Below are 25,243 nucleotides of genomic sequence, written 5' to 3' on the forward strand. Positions count from 1 at the left end.
TTCCCTACTTATAAATGTATAGGAAACTACTACCTAAAGATCAATTCTTTAACATAACTTCAATATTTACTGAAAGCTTGTATCCCAGGCACAATATTAAGTACTGGTGATACATAGATAAATTTTCTATAAACTGTCTACCTTAGGCATTTGTGCTAGGCATGAAAGAGGACAATATAAGACCTACAAGCTAACATCTTAAAAAAAATCTAGTCAGCTAAAACATCTACACACAAACATTTCAATAATATTATTAAGAGTTAATTAGAAACACATATTCACAGGTCTGTATATAATTAATTTCCATAAGTGGAACAGACAAAAAAACCCCTCAAGTTCAGAAGATTTAGAGATCACTATGGGCTGGAGAAGCTTTTGGGAAAGGAAGGAATATAAACAGGACCTTCCTTTAAGGATGCACAGAATTTAGAAAAAATATGGAACACAGGACAAGTATTCCATGAGAAGAAAAAATAATGTGGACAAGGGCGCCAGGCAAGAAAACATAATATTAATATAAATATAATAAATATAAATATTCAAGAAAATATAAGGCATGTTTCAAGGGAAAAATGAAGAAACAATGTGAGTAGAATAAAGGTTTTGCATATGGACAACATGGTTGAAAGGGCAGGAAGAAGCAAAACTAAAGGGATAACTTTATTATACATAGCCACAATAAAATATTTTAAAGCCACTTTTATACTTTGACAAATACACCATACAAAAACAGAAGAAATTTAAAAATTCCTAGTGAGGTTTATACATTTTTTTTCTGTCATATATATTTTTTACTACTAAAAAAGGTTTGAAAAAGTTGTTTTGGACAGGAGGAAGCAATTTTATTTAAAAGACTTTAGCTAGAATGACAAGAATGAATAACTCTTTAAAATCAAGTCAGAGTAAGAATGGAGGAAGAGATTAAAGCTATAGGATAAGGCTAAAACTGATGGTATAAATGTGAGCTAAAGTCTGAACTAAGGGAGCACACAAGCACACACTCATAGGTGGTTAGAAGGAACAGAAACGTCAACGATACTATCTTGAGCAATCTTACCCACCCACAACAGGACTAGCTGGTTTCAAAAACAAACGAACATTATTTCTGAGGATTTTTGACTTCATAGGCGAGAAAATCTGGAAGGCTACACCCATGATTGCAACTGTGTTCTACTCCTCCTTAAGGTTTTGTCATGCTCCGTGACTACATCAGAAACTTACAAGTAGCCACGCAGCAAACCCTGAAGATTAAAAAAAAGAGAGCACAAGCTAATTTGGCCTTGTTAGTTTATTTCACGCAGAGGGACAGTTGATGACTATATCTGGCTGCCAGCTGAGGTTTAGTTGATCCTGGGCTTTGCCCAGATATCCTACAATCACATGTAGGATGTGAATATCCTAATTTTGATTAAGTTTAATGCTACGCAGTGTGGGTGCCTTGATGAAATGAAGTGATGCTTCAGGCAGATTATTCATCTGTGATTTAGTGTGGTGCTATGGTTTGTCACTCTAATTATTTTTAAATGATCAATTTTGTACTACCTGGCTTGCCTTCTGCATTAAGAAGTGATTTACCCCAGGTGAAAGAGCTAGTAAGTGGCAGAGACAGAATTGAAGATCAGACATTGTCCAGTGGTCTTCAAACAATAGGCTGAGTTCAAAATTATAGTTGGTGGCCGGGCGCGGTGGCTCAAGCCTGTAATCCCAGCACTTTGGGAGGCCAAGACGGGCGGATCACGAGGTCAGGAGATCGAGACCATCCTGGCTAAAGTGGTGAAACCCCGTCTCTACTAAAAAAATACAAAAAATCTAGCCAGGCGAGGTGGCGGGCGCCTCTAGTCCCAGCTACTCGGGAGGCTGAGGCAGGAGAATGGCGTGAACCTGGGAGGCGGAGCTTGCAGTGAGCCGAGATTGCGACACTGCACTATAGCCTGGGTGACAGAGCGAGACTCTGTCTCAAAAAAAAAAAAAAAAAAAAGTTATAGTTGGTATAGTCTGGCACAGACCTACTGTTGTTTTATCAGTCACAAATGTTTCCACAGCTACTCTGGTGAAGCCCTTATTTCTCTATTTGTTCACACCAATATGAGATGTCTGTCCTGTATCTTACTGTAATCTAAACATATCACCTCTAGGGCATTCTTCTTGATCCCGCTATCTTTCGCTGAATCTTGGTAAATACCATTGCTATATCCGATTGTGACGGGTATTCAATTCTCAGAAATCTATGAGGAATCTATTCTTAAAGAAAATTAATCAGTTTACAGTCAACTTGTTCAGGTTTTCCTATATAGATTTCCTTAGTTTGTAGAAACTAAGTATACCGTAGATGTGAAGTTTTTCAACTGATATTTGTAATTCAGATATAAGTACTGTGTATTTTTAGACAAGGCTGGGAGGCTGGGAGCTGCAGGACAGGGTGGAACAGCACAGTTAAAAGCTAAATTAAAAACAAATACACAAAATTTAATTTTTGACTGAAAAATGCCAAACAACCAATCTAGGTTTTTAATAAACATTTTGAAGTTCCAGCTCTAACTTGCTTGTTTGAAAAGTAGAAAGTAAAATTTTAATTTTTCACAGAAATAAGGTTGGTTTTCCCACATTAATACCCTTATCTTGCTTCCTTTTAGAGTACCACAAGAGGCTAAAATGTCATATTGTATTTTTGCAACTACTCCAGTGGAATCACCCTATTATATGGTAAGCAGATGACGGTAAGCAGGGAGTTCCCAGATGATGTTTTAAACATTAAAAATACAAGACCTATTATCTTTCCTTCACCTGTACTTCTTTTCCTTTTCTTACTCAGGATAGAGTCTAAATATAGTCAAATAATAAAGTTACTATTTATTCAAAATTTTAACCATCCTTGAGGGTCAAACTTTACTTTTACTTTCTCCACAGGCCCATTTCATTTCCACAATCAACAAAGGTTTTTCTACATCAGAATGTTTACATTCTGTAAACATTTTCTTTGCCGCAGGAGACTATTCTCAAATTATTTCAGGTGTTAGTCTTACCTCTCCATCAAGAACATAAGCTCAAAGATATGCATTAAACTTTTAGATCACTGCAATCCTTAACTGATCACAATGTTTAATAAATATATCGATGTAAAAATACCGAATACCAACTATATTCAGGCCACCATGCCAAGCAGGGATGATATCTAACTAAATTTCCACAGAAATAAATGTGAAACAATTGGAAAGACATAGGAAAGAAAAATGACAGTTACACAGTAGATATATTTAGGAATGTCTATGGCCCAGAGAATAGTGGAAAGTCTAATTCAGGTAAAAGCAGTGAAGTTAATAAATTTTAGAAATGTTGTGATGGGGCCGTGTGCAGTGGCTCACGCCTGTAATCCCAGCACTTTGGGAGCCTGAGGCAGGTGGATCACTTGAGGCCAGGAATTCAAGACATGCCTGGCCAACATGGCAAAATCTAATCTCTACCAAAAACACAAAAATTAGCCAGGCATGGTGGTACGGGCTTGTAATCCCAGCTACTGAGGAGGCTGAGGCACCAGAGTCACTTGTACCCAGGAGGCAGAGGTTGCAGCGAGCCGAGATTGCGCCACTGCACTCCAGTCTGGCCAACAGAGGGAGACTATGTCTCAAAAAAAAAAAAAAAAAAAAAAAGAAAAAGAAAAAAAAAAATATTGCGCTGGTGTTTTCTCCCTCTGAAAGCAGAGAAAACACTAAATCCAATCCCAACTTAACAGAGGGGAACTACTTTATAAAGTAGAAGGGATGAAAACTTTGTAAGAAAGCAATCGTGACATCTTACATCTTAGTGTTGGCAATACTAGGAAAGGAACACTGGGCATAGTTGGATATACGCTCTCAGAGTTCTGAGAAACGATAGGTCGGATCATGAAAGGAAGATTTTAGGTCGGGCACGGTGGCTCACGCTTGTAATCCCAGCACTTTGGGAGGCCGAGGTTGGCGGATCACATGAGGTCAGAAGTTTGAGACCAGCCTGGCCAACGTGGTGAAACCCGGTCTCTACCAAAAATACAAAAATTAGCTGAGTGAGGTGGCGAGCGCCTGTAGTCCTAGGTATTCGGGAGGCTGAGGTAGGAGAACTGCTTGAACCGGGGAGGTGGAGGTTGCAGTGAGCCAAGATTGCACCATTGCACTCCAGCCTGGCCACAGAAGGAGACTCTGTCTTTAAAAAAAAAAAAAAAATAGGAAGATGATTTTGGAAGGCTGCAAGCTCACAAGTGAAATGATTACATTCAAACATAAATGCCTACCTCCTGATTAGCTGCCTTATAAAAATTTGAAGGCATAGTAAAAGAAATCTATCACCAAAAGGCATGTTAGTTGCCCTCTCCACTTGATCGCATTACATCTCTATTGTGCAAAGAACTGGGTTAATCTTAAGAAATTACAGTCTAATTTTGATTAGAGCCCTAATGCTTCAAACAGAAAAAGCGTTACTCTTGCTAAGTTACTATAACCTGCTCAGTGTTAATCAATGTCATTACCACAATTTTTATCTTGCATTGTAACTAGAAAACGAAGTAATTACTGAATAGAAGCTATCTTGGCTCACGTGGCAGAAATACAGGGTACACACATGCACACACACAGAGTGTGTGTATATTCCAGCAAATAATATTACATATAAAAGATCTAATTGGTTCATCGTGTAAATTTAGTAGGAACATTACAATGATGCTACAAGAATTTATCCAAAACTGAGGTTTCCTTAGAATATCTGTTAAAAGTAATTTTATTCAGTTAATAGAAATTCTATTGAAAACATCAAACTTATAAAGCTATATATCCTGTTCATATTTGAATGTTTTATAAATATGGATTATTCTTATAATCAAGAAAAAAAGTTAAACAGTATGAAGACTTCTTAAAGTATGTTTAAAAGCACAACTGTATTACAGTATTAACTCAAGTCAACAGTTTTAGGGAAATAATTCACTAAATCTAAAATTATAAAGGTTAATAATAAGATAATATTGTTCTTAAACATCATTAAATAAAGAAAACCACTTTTTATTATACATTTATTGTTCTGAAGTATTCTGAATTTTCAGATCAGACACATATCAAAAACACATATACAAAAACAAATCAAAATAATGTTTTAGATAATCTATACTACCAATCTTTAAACCGTTTACAATCAGCCAACAAGTGCTTATTATTATAAAATCACACCCAAGTAGTATCAATCGACATGCTAAAATTGAATATATAGAGGACCTCTAAAAATAGGCAGTAGCCCTGTCCTAGATAATATAATTTGTATGATCAGGAGCTTTGTTGAAATCTTCCGAATACAGTACTGAGCACAGTTTTATACAAGTATTTTAAAACTGTACTAAAGTTTGTACTATAAATGTCTGCATGTTTATAGGAGGAATATTTAAGAAATATTTCTTTTCTCCTTTATGATACCTTCATTAAAATGCAGTTCCTGCCATCATAGACCTAATTGTAAAAGTCGGAACTATAAAACTTGTAAGAGAAAATCTTTGCAACTCTGGGGTAGGCAAATATTAAAAGGAGATACAGAACATAAATTATTAAAGAAAAAAACAGTCAATTGGATTTGACGAAATCAAAAGCTTTTGTTCACAAGACACACTGGTTTTTGGTTTTTTTTTTTTTTTGATACAGGATCTCGTTCTTTCACCCAGGCAGTGCAGTGGTATCATCATGGCTCACTGCAGCCTTGGCCACCTGGGCTCAAGCGATCCTCCTATCTGAGCCTCTCAAGTAGCTGGGACCACAGGCATAGGCCACCATGCACGGCTAATTTTTATATATATTTTTTGTAGTGATGGAGTTTTGTCATGTTGCCCAGGCTGGTCTCAAACTCCTGGGCTCAAACCATCTGCTCACTTCATCCTCCCAAAGTGCTGGGATTACAGGTGTGAGCCACTGCGCCTGGTCTGAGACACATCATTAAGAAAATACAAAAGCAAATCAGACTGGAAGAAAATATTTGCAAAATTCACATTTGATAATGGACATATAGAGAACTCTTACAACTCAATAATGAAACAAAACCAACATGTAAACAACCTAATTTAAAAAAGGGCAAAATAATATCCCTGATGAACATCAATGCAAAAATCCTCAATAAAATACTGGCAAACCGAATCCAGCAGCATGTCAAAAAGTTTATTCACTACAATCAAGTTGGCTTCATCCCTGAGTTGCAAGATTGGTTCAATATACACAAATCAGTAATGTAATTCATCACATAAACAGAACTAAAGACAAAAACTATATGATTATCTCAACAGATGCAGAAAAGGCCTTTGATAAAATTCAACATTCCTTTATGTTAAAAACTCTCAATATACTAGGTATTGAAAGAACACACCTCAAAATAATAAGAGCCATATATGACAAACCCACAGCCAACATCATACTGAATGGGCAAAAGCTGGAAGCAATCCCCTTGAAAACCAGCACAAGACAAGGATACCCTCTCACTACTCCTATTCAACATGGTATTGGAAGTTCTGGCCAGGGATCAGGCAAGAGAAAGAAATGAAGGGTATTCAAATAGGAGGCGAGGAAGTTAAATTGTCTTTGTTTGCAGATGACATAATCCTGTATCTAGAAAACCCCATTGTCTCAGCCCCAAAACTTTAAGCTGATAGGCAACTACAGCAAAGTCTCAGGAAACAAAATCAATGTGCAAATATCACAGGGATTCCTACACACCAACAACAGACAACCAGAGAGCCAAATCATGAATAAACTCCCATTCATAATTGCTACAAAGAGAATAAAAGACCTAGGAATGCAGCTAACAAAGGAAGTGAAGGACGTCTTCAAGAACTACAAACTACTGCTAAAGGAAATCAGAGACAACACAATAAATGGATGCTCATGGATAGGAAGAATCAATATCATGAAAATGGCTACACTGCCCAAAGTAATTTATAGATTCAATGCTATTCCCATTTAACTACCATTGACATTCTTCATAGAATTAGAAAAAACTTTTAAAATTCCTATGGAACCAAAAAAGAACCCATATAGCCAAGACAATCCTCAGCAAAAAGAACAAAGCTGGAAGCATCATGCTACCTGACTTCAGACTATACTACAAGGTTACAGTAATCAAAACAGCATGGTACTGGTACAAAAACAGACACAGACCAATGGAACAGAAGAGAGCACTCAGAAATAAGACTGGATACTTTGACAACTGATCTTTGACATCTGATCTTTAACCATCTGATCTTTGACAAACTTGACATAAACAAGCAAAGGGAAAAGAATTCCCTATTTAATAGAATGCTGGGAGAACTGGCTAGCTATATGCAGAAAATTGACACTGGACTCCTTCCTTACAACTTACACAAAAATTAACTCAAGATGGATTAAAGACTTAAATGTAAAACCCAAAATTATGAAAACCCTTGAAGAAAATCTAGGCAATACCATTCAGGACATAGGCACAGGCAAAGATTTTATGCCAAAAATGCCAAAAGCAATTGCAACAAAAGTAGAAATTGGCAAAAGGGATCTAATTAAACCTCAGAGCTTCTGCACAGCAAAATAAACTATCAGAGAGAACAGACAACCTACAGAATGGGAGAAAATGTTTGCAATCTATCCATCTGATAAAGATCTAACATCCATAGTCTACAAGGAATTTAAACAAATTTACAAGAAAAAACAAATAATCCCATTAAAAAGTGGGCAAAGGACATGAACGAACATTTCTCAAAAGAAGACATTCATGCGGCCAACAAGCATATGAAAAAAAAGCTCAACACCACTGATCATTAGAGAAATGCAAATCAAAACCACAATGAAATGCCATCTTAGGCCAGTCAGAATGGTGATTATTAAAGTCAAGAAACGACAGACACTGGAGAGGTTGCAGACAAATAGGAATGCTTTTACACTGTTGGTGGGACTGTAAATTAGTTAAACCATTGTGGAAGACAGTGTGGCAATTCCTCTAAGGCCTAGAACCAGAAATACCATTTGACCCAGCAATCTCATTACTGGGTATATGCCCAAAGGAATGTAAATCATTCTATTATACAGATACACGCATGTGTATCTTCATTGCAGCACTATCCACAATAGGAAAGACATGGGAATCAACCCAAATGCCCATCAATGATAGACTGGATAAAGAAAAGGTGATACATGTACACCATGGAATACTATGCAGCCGGCCATAAAAAGCAACAGGATCATGTTCTTTGCAGGCACATAGATGGAGCTGGGAGCCATTATCCTCAGCAAACTAACACAGGAATAGAAAACCAAACACCGCATGTTCTCATTTATAAGTAGGAGCTGAACGATGAGAACACATGGACATGGGGGATGACGGGGAGAGCATCAGGAAAAATAGCTAATGTGTGCTGGGCGTAATATCTAGGTGATGGGTTAATCTGTGCAGCAAACCACTATGACGCATGTCTACCTATGTAACCAACCTGTACACTCTGCACATGTACCCTGGAAGTTGAAGGGGAAAAAAGGGGAGCAAAAGATTGAATAGGCATTTCATAAAAAACAGGCATTTCATAAAAAACTAAAGGCACAGGAAAAGGACCTCAGAATCATTAGTCATCAGGGAAATAGAAATTAAAGCCACGATAAGATACTGCTAAAATTCTTACTAAAATGACAGATTAAAAAGCCTGAAAATACCAAGTGTTTAGGAGATGTACAGAAACGGGAACTCTTGTACATTGGTGGTGGAAATTTTAAATGGTCCATTTTGGAAAACAATTTGGCAGTTTCTTATAAAGACGTAAATGGGAGCTTTCTTCATAATAACACAAAACTGGAAAAAACACAAATGTCTGAAAAAACACAAATGTTTTTATCCCCCCCTTTCAGGGATAAAACCAAAAAGGAATGATCTAGAAATACACACAAAGACACAGATGACTTTTAAAAACATTCTGAGCAAAAGAAGGCAGACACACAAAAAAATATGTTCTATGGTTCTATTTACATGGAATTTTAGAACTGGCAAAACTTATCTACAGAAGTAGTTCTCAACTGGGGAAGTTATGCCCTCCCCTTCCCTGGGCAATGCTGGAGACATTTTTGGTTGTCATAACTGGGGTGGCATAGGTATGGGGGTGGTTGCTACAGGGATCTGGTGGGTAGAGGTCAGGGATGCTGTTAAACATTCTATAATACACAGGCCAGCAGCCACGGCAAAGCATTACCAGGCCCAAAATGTTGAGAGTGCCCAGGCCCAGGTTGAGAAATTCTGTTCTAAGTGATCAGTGGTGGTTTAGATGGAAGTAAGGATATTGAATGAAGGAATTCTGGGGATAATAAAAATGCTCTGCATTTTATTTTATTTTTATTTATTTATTTATTTATTTTTGAGATGGAGTCTCGCTCTGTTGCCCAGGCTGGAGTGCAGTGGCACGATCTCGGCTCACTGCAACCTCCGCTGCCTGGGTTCAAGCAATTCTCCTGCCTCAGCCTCCCATGTAGCTGGGTTTACAGGTGCCCACCACCACGCCTGGCTAATTTTAGTAATTTTAGTAGAGAAGGTATTTCACCATGTTGGCCAGGCTGGCCTCGAACTCCTGACCTTGTGATCTGCCTGCCTAGGCCTCCCAAAGGGTTGGGATTACAGGCGTGAGCCACCACACCCTGCCGATGTTCTGTATTTTAATTGTGGTAGTGACTGACTTGTCAAAACTCATCAAACTGCATACACTTAAAAAGTGTAAATTTTACTGTATGCAAATTTTACATCCAAGTTGATGCTAAAAACTATAATGCCGGTATAAAACTATGTTGAACAGTTTAATCCATTTTTTGTTTTTTAAAATACATGCACAGAAAAGACTGGTAAGGCAACTACCATCAAAGACAGGAAAAACCAATACCATTTGTGGGATTATGGATGATTTAGAATTTTTTGCCCTGTTGTTCATTTGCTTAGTATTAACTAAAAATTTAATAACCTTTATGTGTACACACACACACAGAGAGACACACACACATATATATCCAGTACCTAAAACAGGTACAAATAAATGAGGATCATAGAAAAGCACACGTGCACATGAATATTTAATTGTGATATTTGATCATAAGACTCTAGTTATTTCAAGAAACCATAAAAATGTGTAATGCAAAGGCACTTAGAAGTAAAGTTTTACTCTAAAACACTGCTAAACTATTTACTGAGCTCAATTATAATTCTTTCAATACAAAAGTCTGCAAGGATGAATTTTCACTAGAAACAATGCTATGATAACCCTAATAAGACAGGGTGAAAAGGTCAAGAAATTCTTTAAAATTAAATGAAAAAAGTTATCAAGTAAGGAATAATCCATTTCACCATATTAATATGGTTGAAAACATAGCAGATACAATTCAGTTATGTTCATCAAAAGGCCAGGGACTGAGCAAAGCGTGAGGAATTTACTATAAAAATGTCCGTGAAGAACTGACCAATGGAGAAAAATGGCATTGCCAACAAATCACACACAAACGGGCTAAAGGCTATGATGGAGGTTTGAAGGTGGTACCATGAAAGAAGTCAAGCAACTACCTGGAGGAAGCATTTAGAAAGGTGACATCTTAGCTAGACCTTGTCTGGTGAAAAATCATGAGATAATTTAGAAATCTTAGAAATAACACAAAAACCAATAAATAAATAAATAAATAAAAATAAATAAAAACAAACACCACCACCACACATAACAATTTTGTTACAATGCTGTCTGATTTTTAGTCTTAAAGGTCAGTAATGAGAAAATCTTTTCCCGAAAAAGATTATCCTACATATTGAGTAAGGAAATTATATCCCATATCCAAGGGGGAAATATATTTAAGATTCATCTTGATAGAAAATGCACTCCCTAAGCTTCCACCACGTCTACGTTTGGCAATTTAAGTCTCTGGCACTATTCAAAAGCATAGTGATTGAAAAAAAAAAAAAATCAATTAGGCTGCAGTTTAAAAATACTATATGAACACTTGTTAATATAGAATTAATATACGGCCTCATACTAAAACATCACCATACATTAGTAAGTGAATATTTTAAGATACCTCTCAAAAGGGAGACACTGGGAATCCTACATACAGTACAGTACATCTTTGACAATAAGTTTTCAAGCCATAAGAGATGCTTACAAATATGTGGGGTAAACGATTACTCTATGTTGCTAAAAATGATTCCAACCAGGTAAAAAGGTCAACTCCTATCTAATGCAGAGAGAAAAGCCTGCAAGGTGGTGGGATGGTGAGAAAGACTCCTGGTAGAACCTGTCCGCCTTGCTCCTTGGATTTCCTGTAATTTTGAACATTACTGAAATTAAAGCATTGAAACTGAATTACATCAACTTTATTTCAGCAGAACAAATTTTGTGCAGCAGAAAACCCAGTTTTGGCGGTGAAAAAGTCGTCCCAAAGACAAAGGGTCTTAAGTACATCTGACTTTTCGGAGACAGCAGCAATGTGTCCTATTCTTTCTCTCCTGGCTCAGACTCAAAGAACTACTGCAGGCAATTCAGGTAACACTATTTCCTGGTAGTGTGATTCAGGTAACTGGAGAAAAGGAAAAAATGCTTAAAGCAATAAACCAGTATAAAAGGGAACCTTCTGGAGTCCCGTAATAGCCAGTGAACTAGAAACTCTTGATATTTTATAGATATTGACACCAACAGGGGAGCCAGGAGCCAAGTGCAACACCAGCCAAGGGTTGGAGGCAGGAAGAGAGAACAGTCACTGCCTGATCCTTTTGCTTCCACCGCAAAAGAGCGCCCCCACCCCAATACTCTCGTTCCTTAAAACGCCCCTATCCTCGGGACCCACGCAGAAATACCCCACTCCGCTACAGTAACTCCTTACAATCCCAACAACCCTGCCGGAGTGTGACAGGCTGCGTCCACTTACTGAGCTGTCCCCCGCCCGACGTTGTACTCGGTTCCCGACCTCCAGCGCCCCCAACGCCGGCTGCTCCTGGGACCCCTGGCGCCCCCATCCCCGGCGGGGTTCCACTTTGCCTCTCGAAGTTGCCTGGATTGGAGAAGTAGTCGCGCAGCCGAGGCAACTCCCGGCCACTCTCTAACAGCTCGGTATGCAGCTCCAGGGCGGTCAGCAAGTATTGATCGCGCAACAGCTGAGCAGCGATCGCATCAATTGACAATCGGGCCGGGGTCTCCCCGGTGCCCCCCAGGGCCACTGCAGCCGCCGATGCCTCCCCAGGGAGCCCTGGCCGCGCACTGCTTCCTAAGGCCACGGGATCCTGTGGCGACAGCGAGCCCGCAGAGCCAGGATCTAGGCCACTTCCGGCACCCAGCCGAAGTACTGCCCGCCGTTCCTCTGTTGCCGCTACCTCGTCATCGTCCTCATCCGAATCGCTGAGAAATGGATTCACGCCGCCACCACTGCCACTACCTCCAGGCGCCATCGCCGCCATCTTATCCTGTCAGGAGTGTGGGCGCCTCCCTGACTGGCTCCGACAGGCCGCAGCCCGAATCTTCTAGGCCTCAGGGGACACAGCGCACCTCCACAGCCCTGGCCTGACCACTTCCTGCCTCCCGACTTGAAGACAAGGAGTAGGCTCCAAGGCAGGAGATCCGGATGCAGCTGCACCTGATGCCTCAGCCTCTGCTGCACCAGCAGCCCGGCTCTGCAGGCGTCTTCCTGGTCTCCAGCATCGCGAGAACTGGAGCGTGCCCTGCCCCTCTCCCCAATCTAGTCCCGCCCCGGCCCCGCCCCAGCCCACTTCAGCTCCGCCCATCCCAGGCGCCAAATAGCAAAGATTGAAGGCCCCGCTTTCCGCTCAAAAGCAAAACTCCACCCACCATTCCTCCATGATTGGTCAGAGAAGGAAGGCGTGGAGAGGACTGACGGGTGACTGGCCCGAGAATTATCGTGAGAGCAGCAGCGGCCGGGCAGGTGTTGGGGGCGTTCCGGGATTGAGGGGTGGTTGTGTTGGTGGCTTAGGGATACCCTACTGGCTATCGCTTCAGTGGGTAGAGGGGACCCCTGCCCGAGAGCTTTAATGGAGCTGGGTCCTGCCTTCGCGCTGAGGAGCCCTCGTTTTCGAGATCAGGCCTGACCGGGATAAGCTCCAGGTAAAGTTCAGGTACCAGGGCGCGGAGGGTGTCGGCGCCCAAACTGCGGTGTCGCGCCGGCGGACGCGCTGTTTCCCTAGTGCGCTGCACTTTTTCTCGCTATTTGCTGCCACTGGTGACATTTTGTCCCCACGGATAGCAAGTGCCCAGGCCTGTAGTCAGAATGTGACTTCCCTTCTTTTCCCTTCTCTGCCACATGCTTACACACTCGGGAGGCCTAGCGACAGCTCGACTTCTCCGCCCCGGAATTGGTCCTGCCTGTGGGTGGGGACGGGGGCTGGAGAGACTAAACGGAAAAGGGGACGCTGAGATTGGCATTTGCCTGGATCTGGGAACGTCCTCGAGTTGGAAAACAAATTGTTAGGTGCTCAATAAACCCTTAGGATTTAATACACGATTTACACGACAGGGACCCTTCAGAATATCAGATGCTTTCTCACCAGTAGACAGATAAGTAAACTTAAGCCAAGAGTAGTGGATATAAAATCAACTCCACGCCGGGCGCGGTGGCTCACGCCTGTAATCCCAGCACTTTGAGAGGCTCGAGCCGGGCAGATCACGAGGTCAGGAGTTCGAGACCAGCCTGACCAACATGGTGAAACCCCCGTCTCTACTAATAATACAAAAATTAGCTGGGCGTGGTGCGCACCCCTGTAATCCCAGCTATTCAGGAGGCTGAGGCAGGAGAATCGCTTGAACCCCGGAGGCGGAGATTGCGGTGAGCCGATGTCGCGCCACTGCACTCCAGCCTGGGCGACAGAGCGAGACTCCGTCTCAAAAAAATAAAAAATACAAAATAAAAAAAATTCAATTCCACTAATAAGGAGTCAAAGGAATTAACAACATTTCTCTTACATCCCAAACGATTCGTTATCTACTGTCTCCTGCAACATTTCTGACTTGTTCATTCAGCTGGAATCAAGGTTTTGGAACTTAGAACTATTTTAAAAGTTGAATGCTTCAGAGAGTTTTGATTTTTTAAATGAAACGTTAGCATATAAAGTACATATCCTAAGTTGAGAAGATCAACTTTTATCTTTTATGTTATTCCTTGATTATGATCTGAAAAGGTAAAGGATTTTCCAGTCAATACAATTAGACTGCTATTTCTTATGGCTCCTATTTTTTTCGCACACAAACGACCACTTTCGCAGGTTTTAGATTTCCTTTCTTAGTGTACAGCTTCCAGTAAATGCCGAAATGCATAGGCAGTAGTAATTAGTGCTATCAGGTAAGTGACATACTACATTCAGTGTGTAGTAAACATTCCACAGTAAAGTATCTCCCGTCACCTCCATGGAAAAATTAAAATAGAGGATTCTTACATAACCTTAGGTCAGGTTATTGGTTTACATGTAAAAGTATGCCAACAGTTAAGAGTAGGCTTTAATTTCAATTTACCCAGTCTCAGTAAACTGAAATTTTCATTTGAATGGGAATTTGCGTTTTTTAAGTTTTATTTTTGCTAGAAGTTTTTTTAAAAAATAGTACCAAGAATTTAAAGTATTTTTATAGGACATTAGTTCCCAATGTTTTAATGATAAGTAGTTTTTTGTGCCATGTATTAAAAGTAAAACATGGGGAAAAAATCCCCCCAAATGGAATCGAAATGGCAAATACTGTATCCTGTTAGAGATTTCTTAGCAAAAGGGATTGCTGATCCATATTTTAGTTGCGTTTTCCAGAGAGATTAAAATGGAACCAATTTCTGGAATGCAGGAATGGAGGATTAGTGAATGGCATGCGAAGGGCATGATTAGAAATGGATTGTTTATGTACAATATTTCCATCTCCACGATTGGGAAATTGAGAAATCTCCTGCATTTAGGATTCCCGAAGAGGATTATGCTTGTAATATAGAAAAGCTTAAGTTCAGATCCCAATTCTACTCATTATTTATTGTGAGACCTTGAAAAAGTTACCTAACGTCTCAGCCTCACTTGCATTCATCTGTCAAAGGGGATAAGGAAAGTACACAGAATTGAGAATGTTCTTGTCCCAGTGCCTGGTACGTGCTACACAATAACTGTTACTGTGGTCACTTATTAATTAATGAAATATTAGTATATGTTGAGAACATTTGACAAGTTTTTAAAAATAAAACTAATATCAATTGTTTTGGCAGTGCATTGAAAAAGCAATTAAGTCAGTAGGGCTGAACGGAGTATCTTTAATTTGGAGTCTAAGTTCTAAAACACAAGTTGAAAATAGATTTAAAATGTTTCCTTCGAGACTTGTAAGAACTTGCATGTACAGAAGTTCTTCCTATACAAATCTGTAGTTTTCTGCTTTCATTTCTGCTTCCTATCCTATAACCTTGAACTTGTGATCTTGTAAGCCCATAACAAATCAACTGCCCAGTCTTCCCAGTAGGTACTTTTCTTTTCCACAATACACAGAGGTTTGGTTATTCGTGAATAATGTATAAGTAACACACACTGGAATATTAATAATTACCGATCACTACTTATAATAATGTATTATTAATAGTGTTGGGAAATTTCCTTTCTACTTAGTAAGATTTTCATTAATATAGGCCTTTACAACTAATGTTTCATCTGACTAATGATGGTTATTAAAGCTTGTGCCTTAGCAATGAAGATGTAAAAGATGGCTTTTTTCAAAGCACGTCAATCATTTTAGTATTTAAAAAATATTTTAGGCTTTAATAGTCTTAAAAGAACCACAAGTAATGTTCTGAATAGAAGTTTTGGTTGGCTTGAGGTTTTCGTAATAACTCATGTTTTATTGTTTCTCAGAGTGTGGTAAACATCCACAGATATAAACTAGATAACTTGTATTGGTACATGAATATATCTTTTTAAAATTTTAATAGTTATGTGTTTGTTTTGGAGGTATTTCTTTTTCAATAAATCTGAATAAATTGTGATTTTCTTTAAAGAGAACTATTAAGTAATATTGTGTAGTATTAAGCAATTAAACTAATTAAGATAAGTAGTTTGTGAACGCTGATGTTTTGCAATCACTGCAATTTTATTTACATTAATAGTAAATAATTTATCAGAAAAGATTTACTTTTTTTTAAGTATTTTCAATCTTCACATCTTGTTCTGGAGGAACAAAAACAGAAGCAGGGCATCCTCTAGTGGCTATAGTGCATATTGCATTTACCCTTGAATTAGTCATTCTAAATAATTTAATTCAGCAAACATTTGAGTCCTTACTAAGTGCATAGGACTCTGATGGGTGTTGGAGATGCCCCATCCTGCTGTCATGGAATTGTGGTGAAGTGACAGAGCAGAAATTAATTCAAATAGTCATAGACAGAGCTATGTAATTACAAACTGAAGTAAAAGTTTTCGTTTCTGACTTAACCTGCGTAGTCCCTGAGGAAGTGATGCTTGAAATGGAATGTTAGGAGAGAGTGAAAGATAGGTTGCAAGTGCATTCTGCAGAGAGGAATTGAGCCTATGAAAGTCTTATAGCAGTGGGCTACTTGAATAAAAGAAGGGGCCAGGGACATGAGATGTTACAAAGTAAAGGGGAGTGCTATGAGACGGGGTTAGGAAAGAAGGCAGAGGCTAGTCTATGAAAGACCTTATTAGTCACATTAAGGATTTTAGTCTTGATTAGTATGTGAAAAGGCACTGGAGAGTTTTATGCAAGGGGTAAGATGTTCAGATTTTCTTTTGAAAAAAGAAAAGCAAGTAATAGTCTGGCTACATGGCAAGAAGTGGGTCAGAGAAGGGTCAGAGTGTATAGGGGTGACCTATTCCTGCATTGCAGTAGTTCGCATAAGATATGGTGTACATCTTAAATTACAGAGGTGTCAGTGGAGATGAAGACAAATGAACAGATTCAAGAAACACAAAGTGGACAATTGTTGGATTAAATAAAGGGGAAGAATGGGGTGTAAAGAATGATGCCTATTTCTCAGACTTACATACTTGGTGGTAAGGTGGTGCCACCTCCTGAGATTGTGAACACTAAGGATTTAGTAGGTAGTAGACAAGGCTCATGGGAAATATTATGAATTTGGTTTTAAACCTACTCAGTTTGATTGTCTTTGAAATATCCATGTAGATTTATAAAGGTTGGAGTTACGTATGTGGATTTGGAGCTATAATTTGTTGAGACTTTTGCATAAGTGATAACTGAAGCCATGGATATGATGAAACATGCCAGGATAAAAAGTATAGAGTGAGAAGAAAAGATAGCTGAGGACGAAGTTTTGAGTAACTCCAAAATTCAATGACCAGATAGAGACTGTTCAACATTGGCCAGAGGTGTAGGTGAAAAATGAAAGCAGTAATGTTCCCAGAAGCCAAGTGATAAGAGCCTATTAAAAAGGAGAAGGCAGCCAGGCATGCTGGCTCACGCCTGTAATCCCACCACTTTGGGAGGATGAGGCGGGTGGATCACCCGAGGTCAGGAGTTTGAGACCAGCCTGGCCAACATGGTGAAACCCCATCTCTACTAAAAATACAAAATTAATTGGGCATAGTGGTACCTGCCTGTAATCCCAGCTACTTGGGAGGCTGAGGCAGGAGAATTGCTTGAACCCGGGTGGTGGAGGTTGTAGTGAGCTGAGATCGTGCCACTGCACTCCAGCTTGGGCGATAGATAGGGCGAGACTCCATCTAAAAAGAAATAAAAATAAAAAGGAGACGGCTACTGGGCCCGGCAACTCACACCTGTAATCCCAGCACTTTAGGAGGCTGAGGTGAGTAGATGACTTGAGCCCAGAAGTTCAAGACCAGCCTGGGCAACATGACAAGACCCCCCTCTCTACAAAAAATGCAAAAATTAGCTGAATGTGGTGAACGTGCACCTGTGGTCCTAGCTACTTGGGAAGCTGAGGTGGGAGGATCACTTGAGCCCAGGAAGCTTAGGTTGCTTAGAAAATGAAGACTAAAAAATAGCTATTAGATTTTATACTGTTAACTGTCTTTACTTTCTTATGAAGTAATGAAAATAAGGTTTAAGTTGTTTGAAATTTAGGTGGTCAGGAAATAAAAGAGGTCACATTCAGTCTTTTCAAGAAGTTTGACTGTGTGGGGGAGAAAAGGGCAATAGATGTTTAACATTTTTTTTTTTATTAACACTGATATTTATGAGATGTATACTTTTCAGAAATATAGTATTTCATTATGAATAAACAATTTATCTGTTCCCTATGGTTAGATATTGTTTCCAATTTTTTATTATTACAAATAGCAAAAGCCAAGATTTGAATGTAAAGGTTTTTAAAACCTGTTTCTTTCTGATGTGTAATTTTATCTTAGTAAATTCTACACTAGTAGCAGTACTAACACTTGTGAGCTGGTTAAAAACATAAGCTGATGTCTACCTCACGCCATATACAAATAATTATTTTTGTCTCAGAGGACACAAACCGACACAAATAAATTTTAAATAATGAAAGGTAAAAAGCAAAAATCTAAAACTATTAAAAGAATATATGTGACATAAGAACCAGGGAAGTTTTCTTCTATAGTACAAGACACAAAAGACTTACACCAGATAGGATAAATATTCGATGAATTTTACAGTATTAAAGTTGAAAATTTCATTTTAACAAAAGGTCCTATGAACAGAATTTATATGTAAATGTGTGCATCTAGCTATGTATAAACATACATACACTATATAAACATACACACACATATAATTTTAATGTACAAGTCAAAGAAAAGGTCAATAACTCTAACCCTATCTGATCAAAGGATGTAAATAGGCAATTGAAAGGAAGAGAGACCCAATTCCAATAAAAACATGAAAAAAAGTTCATACTCACTAGTAATCAGGCAAATACATAGTCAAATAATAGGATGCCAATTTGGCCTGTTCAAATTTTGTCTTAAGGTAAATATGACAGTATCAAACTATTGTGGGGATTTAGAGATATAGAAGCTTTCGTACATTGCTGGAGGGTATCTAAATTAGTATGGACACTTTGCCAGTCACTTGTAATGTTGAAAATTTTGTTTATTAGAGCAATTCCACTTATAGAGGTGGCTTTCAATCTTATTTGTCCATAGAATAATTAGAAATAAAACTTTCAGTACAGGTTATATACATTTAAGAATATAGATGTTTGGATACACAGGAAAAAACCACAATTTTTCAAAATCATGTACTACTTCTGAAGTACTTCATGATGTGATATATTCTCTGTTTTATCCTATTCTATTGTACCGTATTCTATTTCATTAAAAAAAAAAAGGAAAGAAGGCTAAGTGCAGTCCATTAAATTATTTTGTTACGGGTTACTACTCTACAGTTTGTAAACATTCTAAAAATCTCCAACTTTACCATAAGAGAGCAGCTTAATTGCCATATTATTTGTAATCATGACAATTGCGAGCAATGTTGATCAGCAGGATAATGTTCAAATAAATTGTAATAGAGTCATATAATAGAATATATGTCTTGAATGAGATCATTTATAAGCCTTTTTTGGTAGTACCAATTAGAATAATCTTATAAAAGAAATAATGGCTTTGCGTCTATGCTGGTAAAAATTAATTTTGAGTAAGGTGGGGAAAGCAGGAGTGGAAATGGTGATGATTATAATATTAATGTAATCTTGTAGAATGACAGATGGCTTTTATTTATGTATTTATTTATTTATTTTGAGACAAGGTCTCACTTTGTCACTCAGGCTGGAGTGCAGTGGCGCGATCTCGGCTCACCAGCAACCTTGATCTTCGGAGTTCAAGCAATCCTCCTGCCTCAGCCCCATAAGTAGCTGGGACCATGCGCCAGCATGCCCGACTAATTTTTGTGCATTTTTTGTAGAGATGGAGTTTCACCACGTTGCCCAGGCTGTTCTCAAATTCCTGAGCTCAAGTGATCCACCTGCCTCGGCCTCATAAAATGCTAGGATTACAGGTGTGAGCCATCAGGCCTGGCTGATGGCTTTTAATTACATAATTGACTAGGTTTAACATATATACTCTTCATATAGAAAAAACATCAATTTATGTAGATGCCTCGTGTTCTCAGGAGATGGAGTGTAACTCCTCACTCTTTAAGTGTTGGCTGCATGTAGTGACTTCCTATCAAAAAGTATAGTTTGAAATGGGGGAACATTTACATGGAGAAACTTTACAGTGGAGAAAGTGAACAAACTGCCACAGCCAAGTGGTCAAGTTTTATATTAACAGTTTAGTAAGTCATGTTGACAGTACCCTTAATATGATGTGAAGAAATGGTACTTTATGTATGTATGTTTGCTCTCCCAAACCCATAACCCCAGACTTACCATGAGAAAAACATCAGATAAATCCCAATAGCAAGACATTATACAAAATCTCTGACCAGTACTCCTCACAACTCACAAGGTCATCAAAACAAGCAAAGTCTGAGAAATTATCACAGCCAAGAGAAGCCTAAGGAGACATGGTGACTGGCTGCCCTGTGGTATCCTGGTAGTTTCTGGAATAGAAAAAGGATATGAGATATAGATAAAAGATTTTGAACTCAAGTGGGCATGAATTATCTAAAGAACTAATAATCTCTATTCTACTTGCCATGAGAAAATTTGAAAATTAGTTCTTATATGGGATTTTGTAAAGTCACATAGAATTTACAATTTAAAATGACATAAATCATGATGAAAAAATATATACCCCAGAATAATAAGCAAATGAACTAGTGCTAATTATATGGCTTAATAGTTTATCTGATAATCTTGTGTGCAGGCTCCAAGTGCTATCTTTCTTCTTCTTCTTCTTCTTCTTCTTCTTCTTCTTCTTCTTCTTCTTCTTCTTCTTCTTCTTCTTCTTCTTCTTCTTCCTCCTCCTCCTCCTCCTCCTCCTCCTCCTCCTCCTCCTCCTCCTCCTCTTCTTCTTCTTCTTCTTCTTCTTCCTCCTCCTCCTCCTCCTTCCTCCTTCCTCCTTCCTCCTTCTTTCTTCTTTCTTCTTCTTTCTTTATCTTTCTTCTTTTTTCTTCTTTTTTTTGTGGGTCTTGCTATGTTCCCAGGCTAGCCTTGAATTCCTAGGCTCGAGCAATCCTCCCGCCTCACCGTCCTAAGTAGCTGGGACTACCAGCTCTGTCTTACAGTTTTGGCTGGTTTTACTTCACATCGCAGGTTTGTGTATTTTTAGTAAATGTTGAAGTGGTTAAGAACACAATCTCTAGGTGACATTACAGAAAATGGCAGAGTATGGTGGTTTATTTTAAGGGTTAGTTCCTCCACTGAAACAAGCATAAGAGGGCAGAGTGACAGGATCAGCTCTTTTGGGATTCTAAAATCTGGTCTGACATTTACAGCAACTAGGAGACTGAATAATGAAGAAGAGGGCAGCTGAATTTCAGAGTGCTGTGGCATTTAATACACTGGATCACCATCCTCTTTCACCACTGTGGCAATGGCAGCAGCTGTGGAGACTATGGCCCACATTCCTGGTGTGACTTGCTTGTATTTAGTATGGACTTTGTTCTTAAAATACTGTGGTTGTGCATTTTGACCTGTCTAGTGGTTTCCTGAGTGACCAATGTAGAGGCTGAATTTTGTCCCATCCTTATCCCCCGCAAAAATTACATGTAATGCATGCCCAGAAAGATCCTAAGAGGTCCCTAGGCTTCTACCTTTGGGAGATCTGTGAGCGCTAGACAAGCAGAAGGTGAAGGCTAAGGCAGAAGTGTAGGTGGCCAAGCTTAGTGTGAGAGTAGTTCAGCTGAGAGCTAGACTATAAAAACTTGGGAGAGTACTATTGGTTTTTGTTTTAGGCATTTAAGGAAATCTAAATCTACCATTGACTGATCAGTAAGGTAACAAAACAGAGACTTTAATGACTATAAACAAAAGGAATAAAGTATTTGCAAAAATAGTTTGGAAAAGTTACTAAATGAAAGGTGGAACCCCTCAAAAATCAAAAGAAAATGCCAGAATTCTGGAATCTGATTTCTAGAATTACTACATTATAATATTCAAAATATAAATTTCAATGGAAAGTTACAAAAAAGCATACAAAGTCTCAGGAAAGGATGGCATATTCACAGAAAAAAATAAATAAATTGATGGAAGCCACCCTTGAGGAAGTCCTGACATTGGACTTAGACAAAGACGTTAATCATCTGTCTTAAATATGTCAAAATGCTGTGGGAAACCACAGACAAAGAACTAAAGGAAGTCAGGAAAGTGATGTATGAACAAGGTAAGAGCATCAAAAGAGATAGAAATTATTAAAATGAACCAAATAGAAATACTGGAGCTTAACAGTACAATAATTGAAACAAACCATTCACAAGAGGGATTCAGCAGCAAATTTGAACAGGTGGAAGAAAGAATCAGTGAACTTGAAGATGGGGCAATTGAAATTATAGAAGCAGAAAGAAAAAGGAATGAAGAAAAGTGAACAAAGCCATAAGGACCTATGGGACACCATCTTTAATTCATAAGCTTTTTAGTATGGTTTATGCCAATGTGAACATTAAATCACTGATAGTCTATAAGTTTAGCAAGTAATGTTTGACAAGAACAAAGATTACCTGAAATCAGAGCTATCCATAACACTTTTGGTGGTTTATAATTATAACAGTGTATCTTTTGAGTAAGATTCAGGCTCTGATTTTTTTTTTTTTTTTTTTTTTACTTTTTATTTAAAAATAATTTTTAGATCTGTTGAAAAGTTGCAAAAACAGTATAGAGTTCCAGTACACTCTTTACTCAACTTCACCTAATGTGAACATCTTACATAAACATCGTATAATTATCAAAACCAGTATACTACTATTTGTATAATACTATTTACTACAGATCTTACTTGAACTTAACTAGTTTTTCCACTATTGTCTATTTTCTCATCCAGTTTCCCTTGTTGTGTTTAGGTAAGTCTCTTGAACCTCCTTAATTCTTTTACAGAGTACTTGTGCATTATTTTGTAGACTGTCTCAATTTGGGTGTGTCTGATATATTACCATTATTAGTTTGAGATTATGCATTTTTAACAAGAATACCATATGTTCTTTTGCCGAGACTACCATGTTTTGCCTTTCTCAGTGCATCTGGTCAGGGTTACATGATGTTAGTATGTCTTACTATTGGTTATGTTAACCATGAGCACTTGGTTAAATGGTGTCTGACTATTTTCTCCATTGTTAGTATTTTTCCCTGTATAAGGAGTAAATATTTGGAGAAGTTTCTTTAACACTGCAAATATTGGCTGGGCGTGGTGGCTTATGCCTGTAATCCCAGCACTCTGGGAGGCAGAGGCGGGCGGATCACCAGGTCAGGAGATGAAGACCATCCTGGCTAACACAGTGAAACCCCATCTCTACTAAAAAATACAAAAAATTAGTTGGACGTAGTGGCGGGCGCCTGTAGTCCCAGCTACTCCGGAGGCTGAGGCAGGAGAATGGCGGGAACCCGGGAGGCGGAGCTTGCAGTGAGTCGAGATCGCGCCACTGCACTCCAGCCTGCGCAACAAAGCGAGACTCTGTCTCAAAAAAAAAAAAAAAAAAAAAAAAAAAAAAAAGACTTCAAATATCCTGTTTCCCTGACACTTTGATCTGTTGATTTTAGCGTTTATCAGTGGATCTTGGTGGCAGTAATTACTGTGGTGTTTGCCTAGTTGTAATTTTATATCTCCCTCATTGCTGCTACCTGAATTAATTGAAATTATTCTGTAAAAAAGAGATACCGGATTCTAAACTCATTAATATTTCATCGTATTCTGGTAGGGATAAGGATAATAAGTCATTACTTGATAAAGCAATTCTCTCTAACATAATGTTAAAGAAAAATATCAATTATATTCTCACTTGATTTTCCTTTCTGGAATTTTAGATACTCTTTTATAGCCTAGTTATGTATCTCTTTAAATAAGTTATTTAAAAATAAAAATTGCCTGAAACTTCTTGTTGACTTCTTACCTTTTCTTTATCTGAAATTTGAGACAATAGAGCCTGTACTTCCTAATTGGAAAGATTAATTAGCTAATAATAGTTCCTAAGATACCTAGGGGGAATTTTTTTTTTTTTTTGAGATGGAATCTTGCTCTGTAGTCCAGGCTAGAGTGCGGTGGTGCGATCTCAGCTCACTGCAAGCTCCACCTCCCAGATTCACGCCATTCTCCTGCCTCAGCCTCCCGAGTAGATGAGACTACAGGCACCCGCCACTGCACCCAGCTTATGTATGTATATATATATACATATAATATATATATATAATATATATACATATAATATATATATAATATATATATACATATAATATATATATATAATATATATACACATATAATATATATATATATAATATGTATATATATATATTTTTTTTTTGAGATGGAGTCTGGCTCTGTTGCCCAGGCTGCAGTGCAGTGGCCGGATCTCAGCTCAGTGCAAGCTCCGCCTCCAGGGTTTACGCCATTCTCCTGCCTCAGCCTCCGGAGTAGCTGAGACTACAGGTGCCCGCCTCCTCGCCCGGCCAGTTTTTTGTATTTTTTTGGTAGAGACGGGGTTTCACCATGTTAGCCAGGATGGTCTCGATCTCCTGACCTCGTGATCCGCCCGCCTCGGCCTCCCAAAGTGCTGGGATTACAGGCTGTGAGCCACCGCGCCTGGCCCCTAGGGGGAATTTTACAAGATTTCAAGGACTTTTTATTAGCTCTCTCTTCCTGCCGTCTTCCCCAAAGTAGGTAAAATTTCTCTTTGACTTGATGCTGCATTAACTATACTTTTAGTGAACTGGGGGAAAATAAATAAATAAAGTTCAAATATACACTCGTTCCACCAATGAATCATAAAGTGACTGCACTGTGCCATTAGGTGGTGAGCATGAGTGAACAGAAACACAGTCATTGCCTTCATTCTAGCTTATATTCTAGTCTGAGGATACATATTAGAAACATACATTTGGCCGGGTGTGGTGGCTTACACCTGTAATCCCAGCACTTTGGGAGCCCAAGGTGGGAGGTGATAGGATGCCATAATGAGGTGAGAGAGGTCTGCAGGGCCATGGAGATAGTGGAAGAACATAGGATATTACTCTTGGAACAATGGAAAGCCACTCACAGATTTTAAGAAGGGAAAAGATGTAATCTAATTTACATTGAAAGGGAAGAAAGTGGAAATTTTATGGGGAATGGGTAAAAGAGTTTTAACCTTTCATCTGAGTTTTGGGGTCAGTACCTGTGTATAAAATTCCTGAAGGACAATTAGAATGAAGTATAGTGAACAAATGAAATG

The 25,243-nt window shown here is 38.6% G+C and overlaps 2 protein-coding genes across 15 annotated transcripts in view; one reads left to right on the forward strand and one right to left on the reverse strand.

The window, feature by feature from the left end:
* The window catches only part of RELCH (RAB11 binding and LisH domain, coiled-coil and HEAT repeat containing), a 125,149-nt gene extending 112,475 nt beyond the window's left edge, over nt 1-12,674 (reverse strand). For 3 of the 6 annotated variants that reach the window (XR_005236981.2, XM_008013881.3, XM_008013880.3), the window contains exon 1: nt 11,898-12,674. Coding sequence is in view for 4 of the 6 variants with exons in the window: in XM_008013881.3 (XP_008012072.1) it covers nt 11,898-12,423 (526 nt within the window). In the remaining 2 variants the exon portion in view is untranslated. The remainder of the gene's footprint in view (nt 1-11,897) is intronic. The other 3 variants (XR_005236980.2, XM_037987976.2, XM_073006254.1) reach the window with 1 other exon arrangement.
* Nucleotides 12,675-12,872: 198 nt separating this feature from the next.
* The window catches only part of PIGN (phosphatidylinositol glycan anchor biosynthesis class N), a 199,520-nt gene continuing 187,149 nt past the window's right edge, over nt 12,873-25,243 (forward strand). For 6 of the 9 annotated variants that reach the window (XM_037987971.2, XM_073006255.1, XM_037987970.2 and 3 more), the window contains exon 1: nt 12,874-13,084. The gene's annotated coding sequence lies outside the window, so the exon portion shown is untranslated. Of the gene's footprint in view, nt 13,085-25,243 lie in introns of all 9 variants that reach the window. The other 3 variants (XM_037987973.2, XM_073006256.1, XM_008013876.3) reach the window with 2 other exon arrangements.

The sequence above is a fragment of the Chlorocebus sabaeus genome, chromosome 18, assembly GCF_047675955.1.
Source record: "Chlorocebus sabaeus isolate Y175 chromosome 18, mChlSab1.0.hap1, whole genome shotgun sequence".
Lineage (NCBI taxonomy): Eukaryota > Metazoa > Chordata > Mammalia > Primates > Cercopithecidae > Chlorocebus > Chlorocebus sabaeus.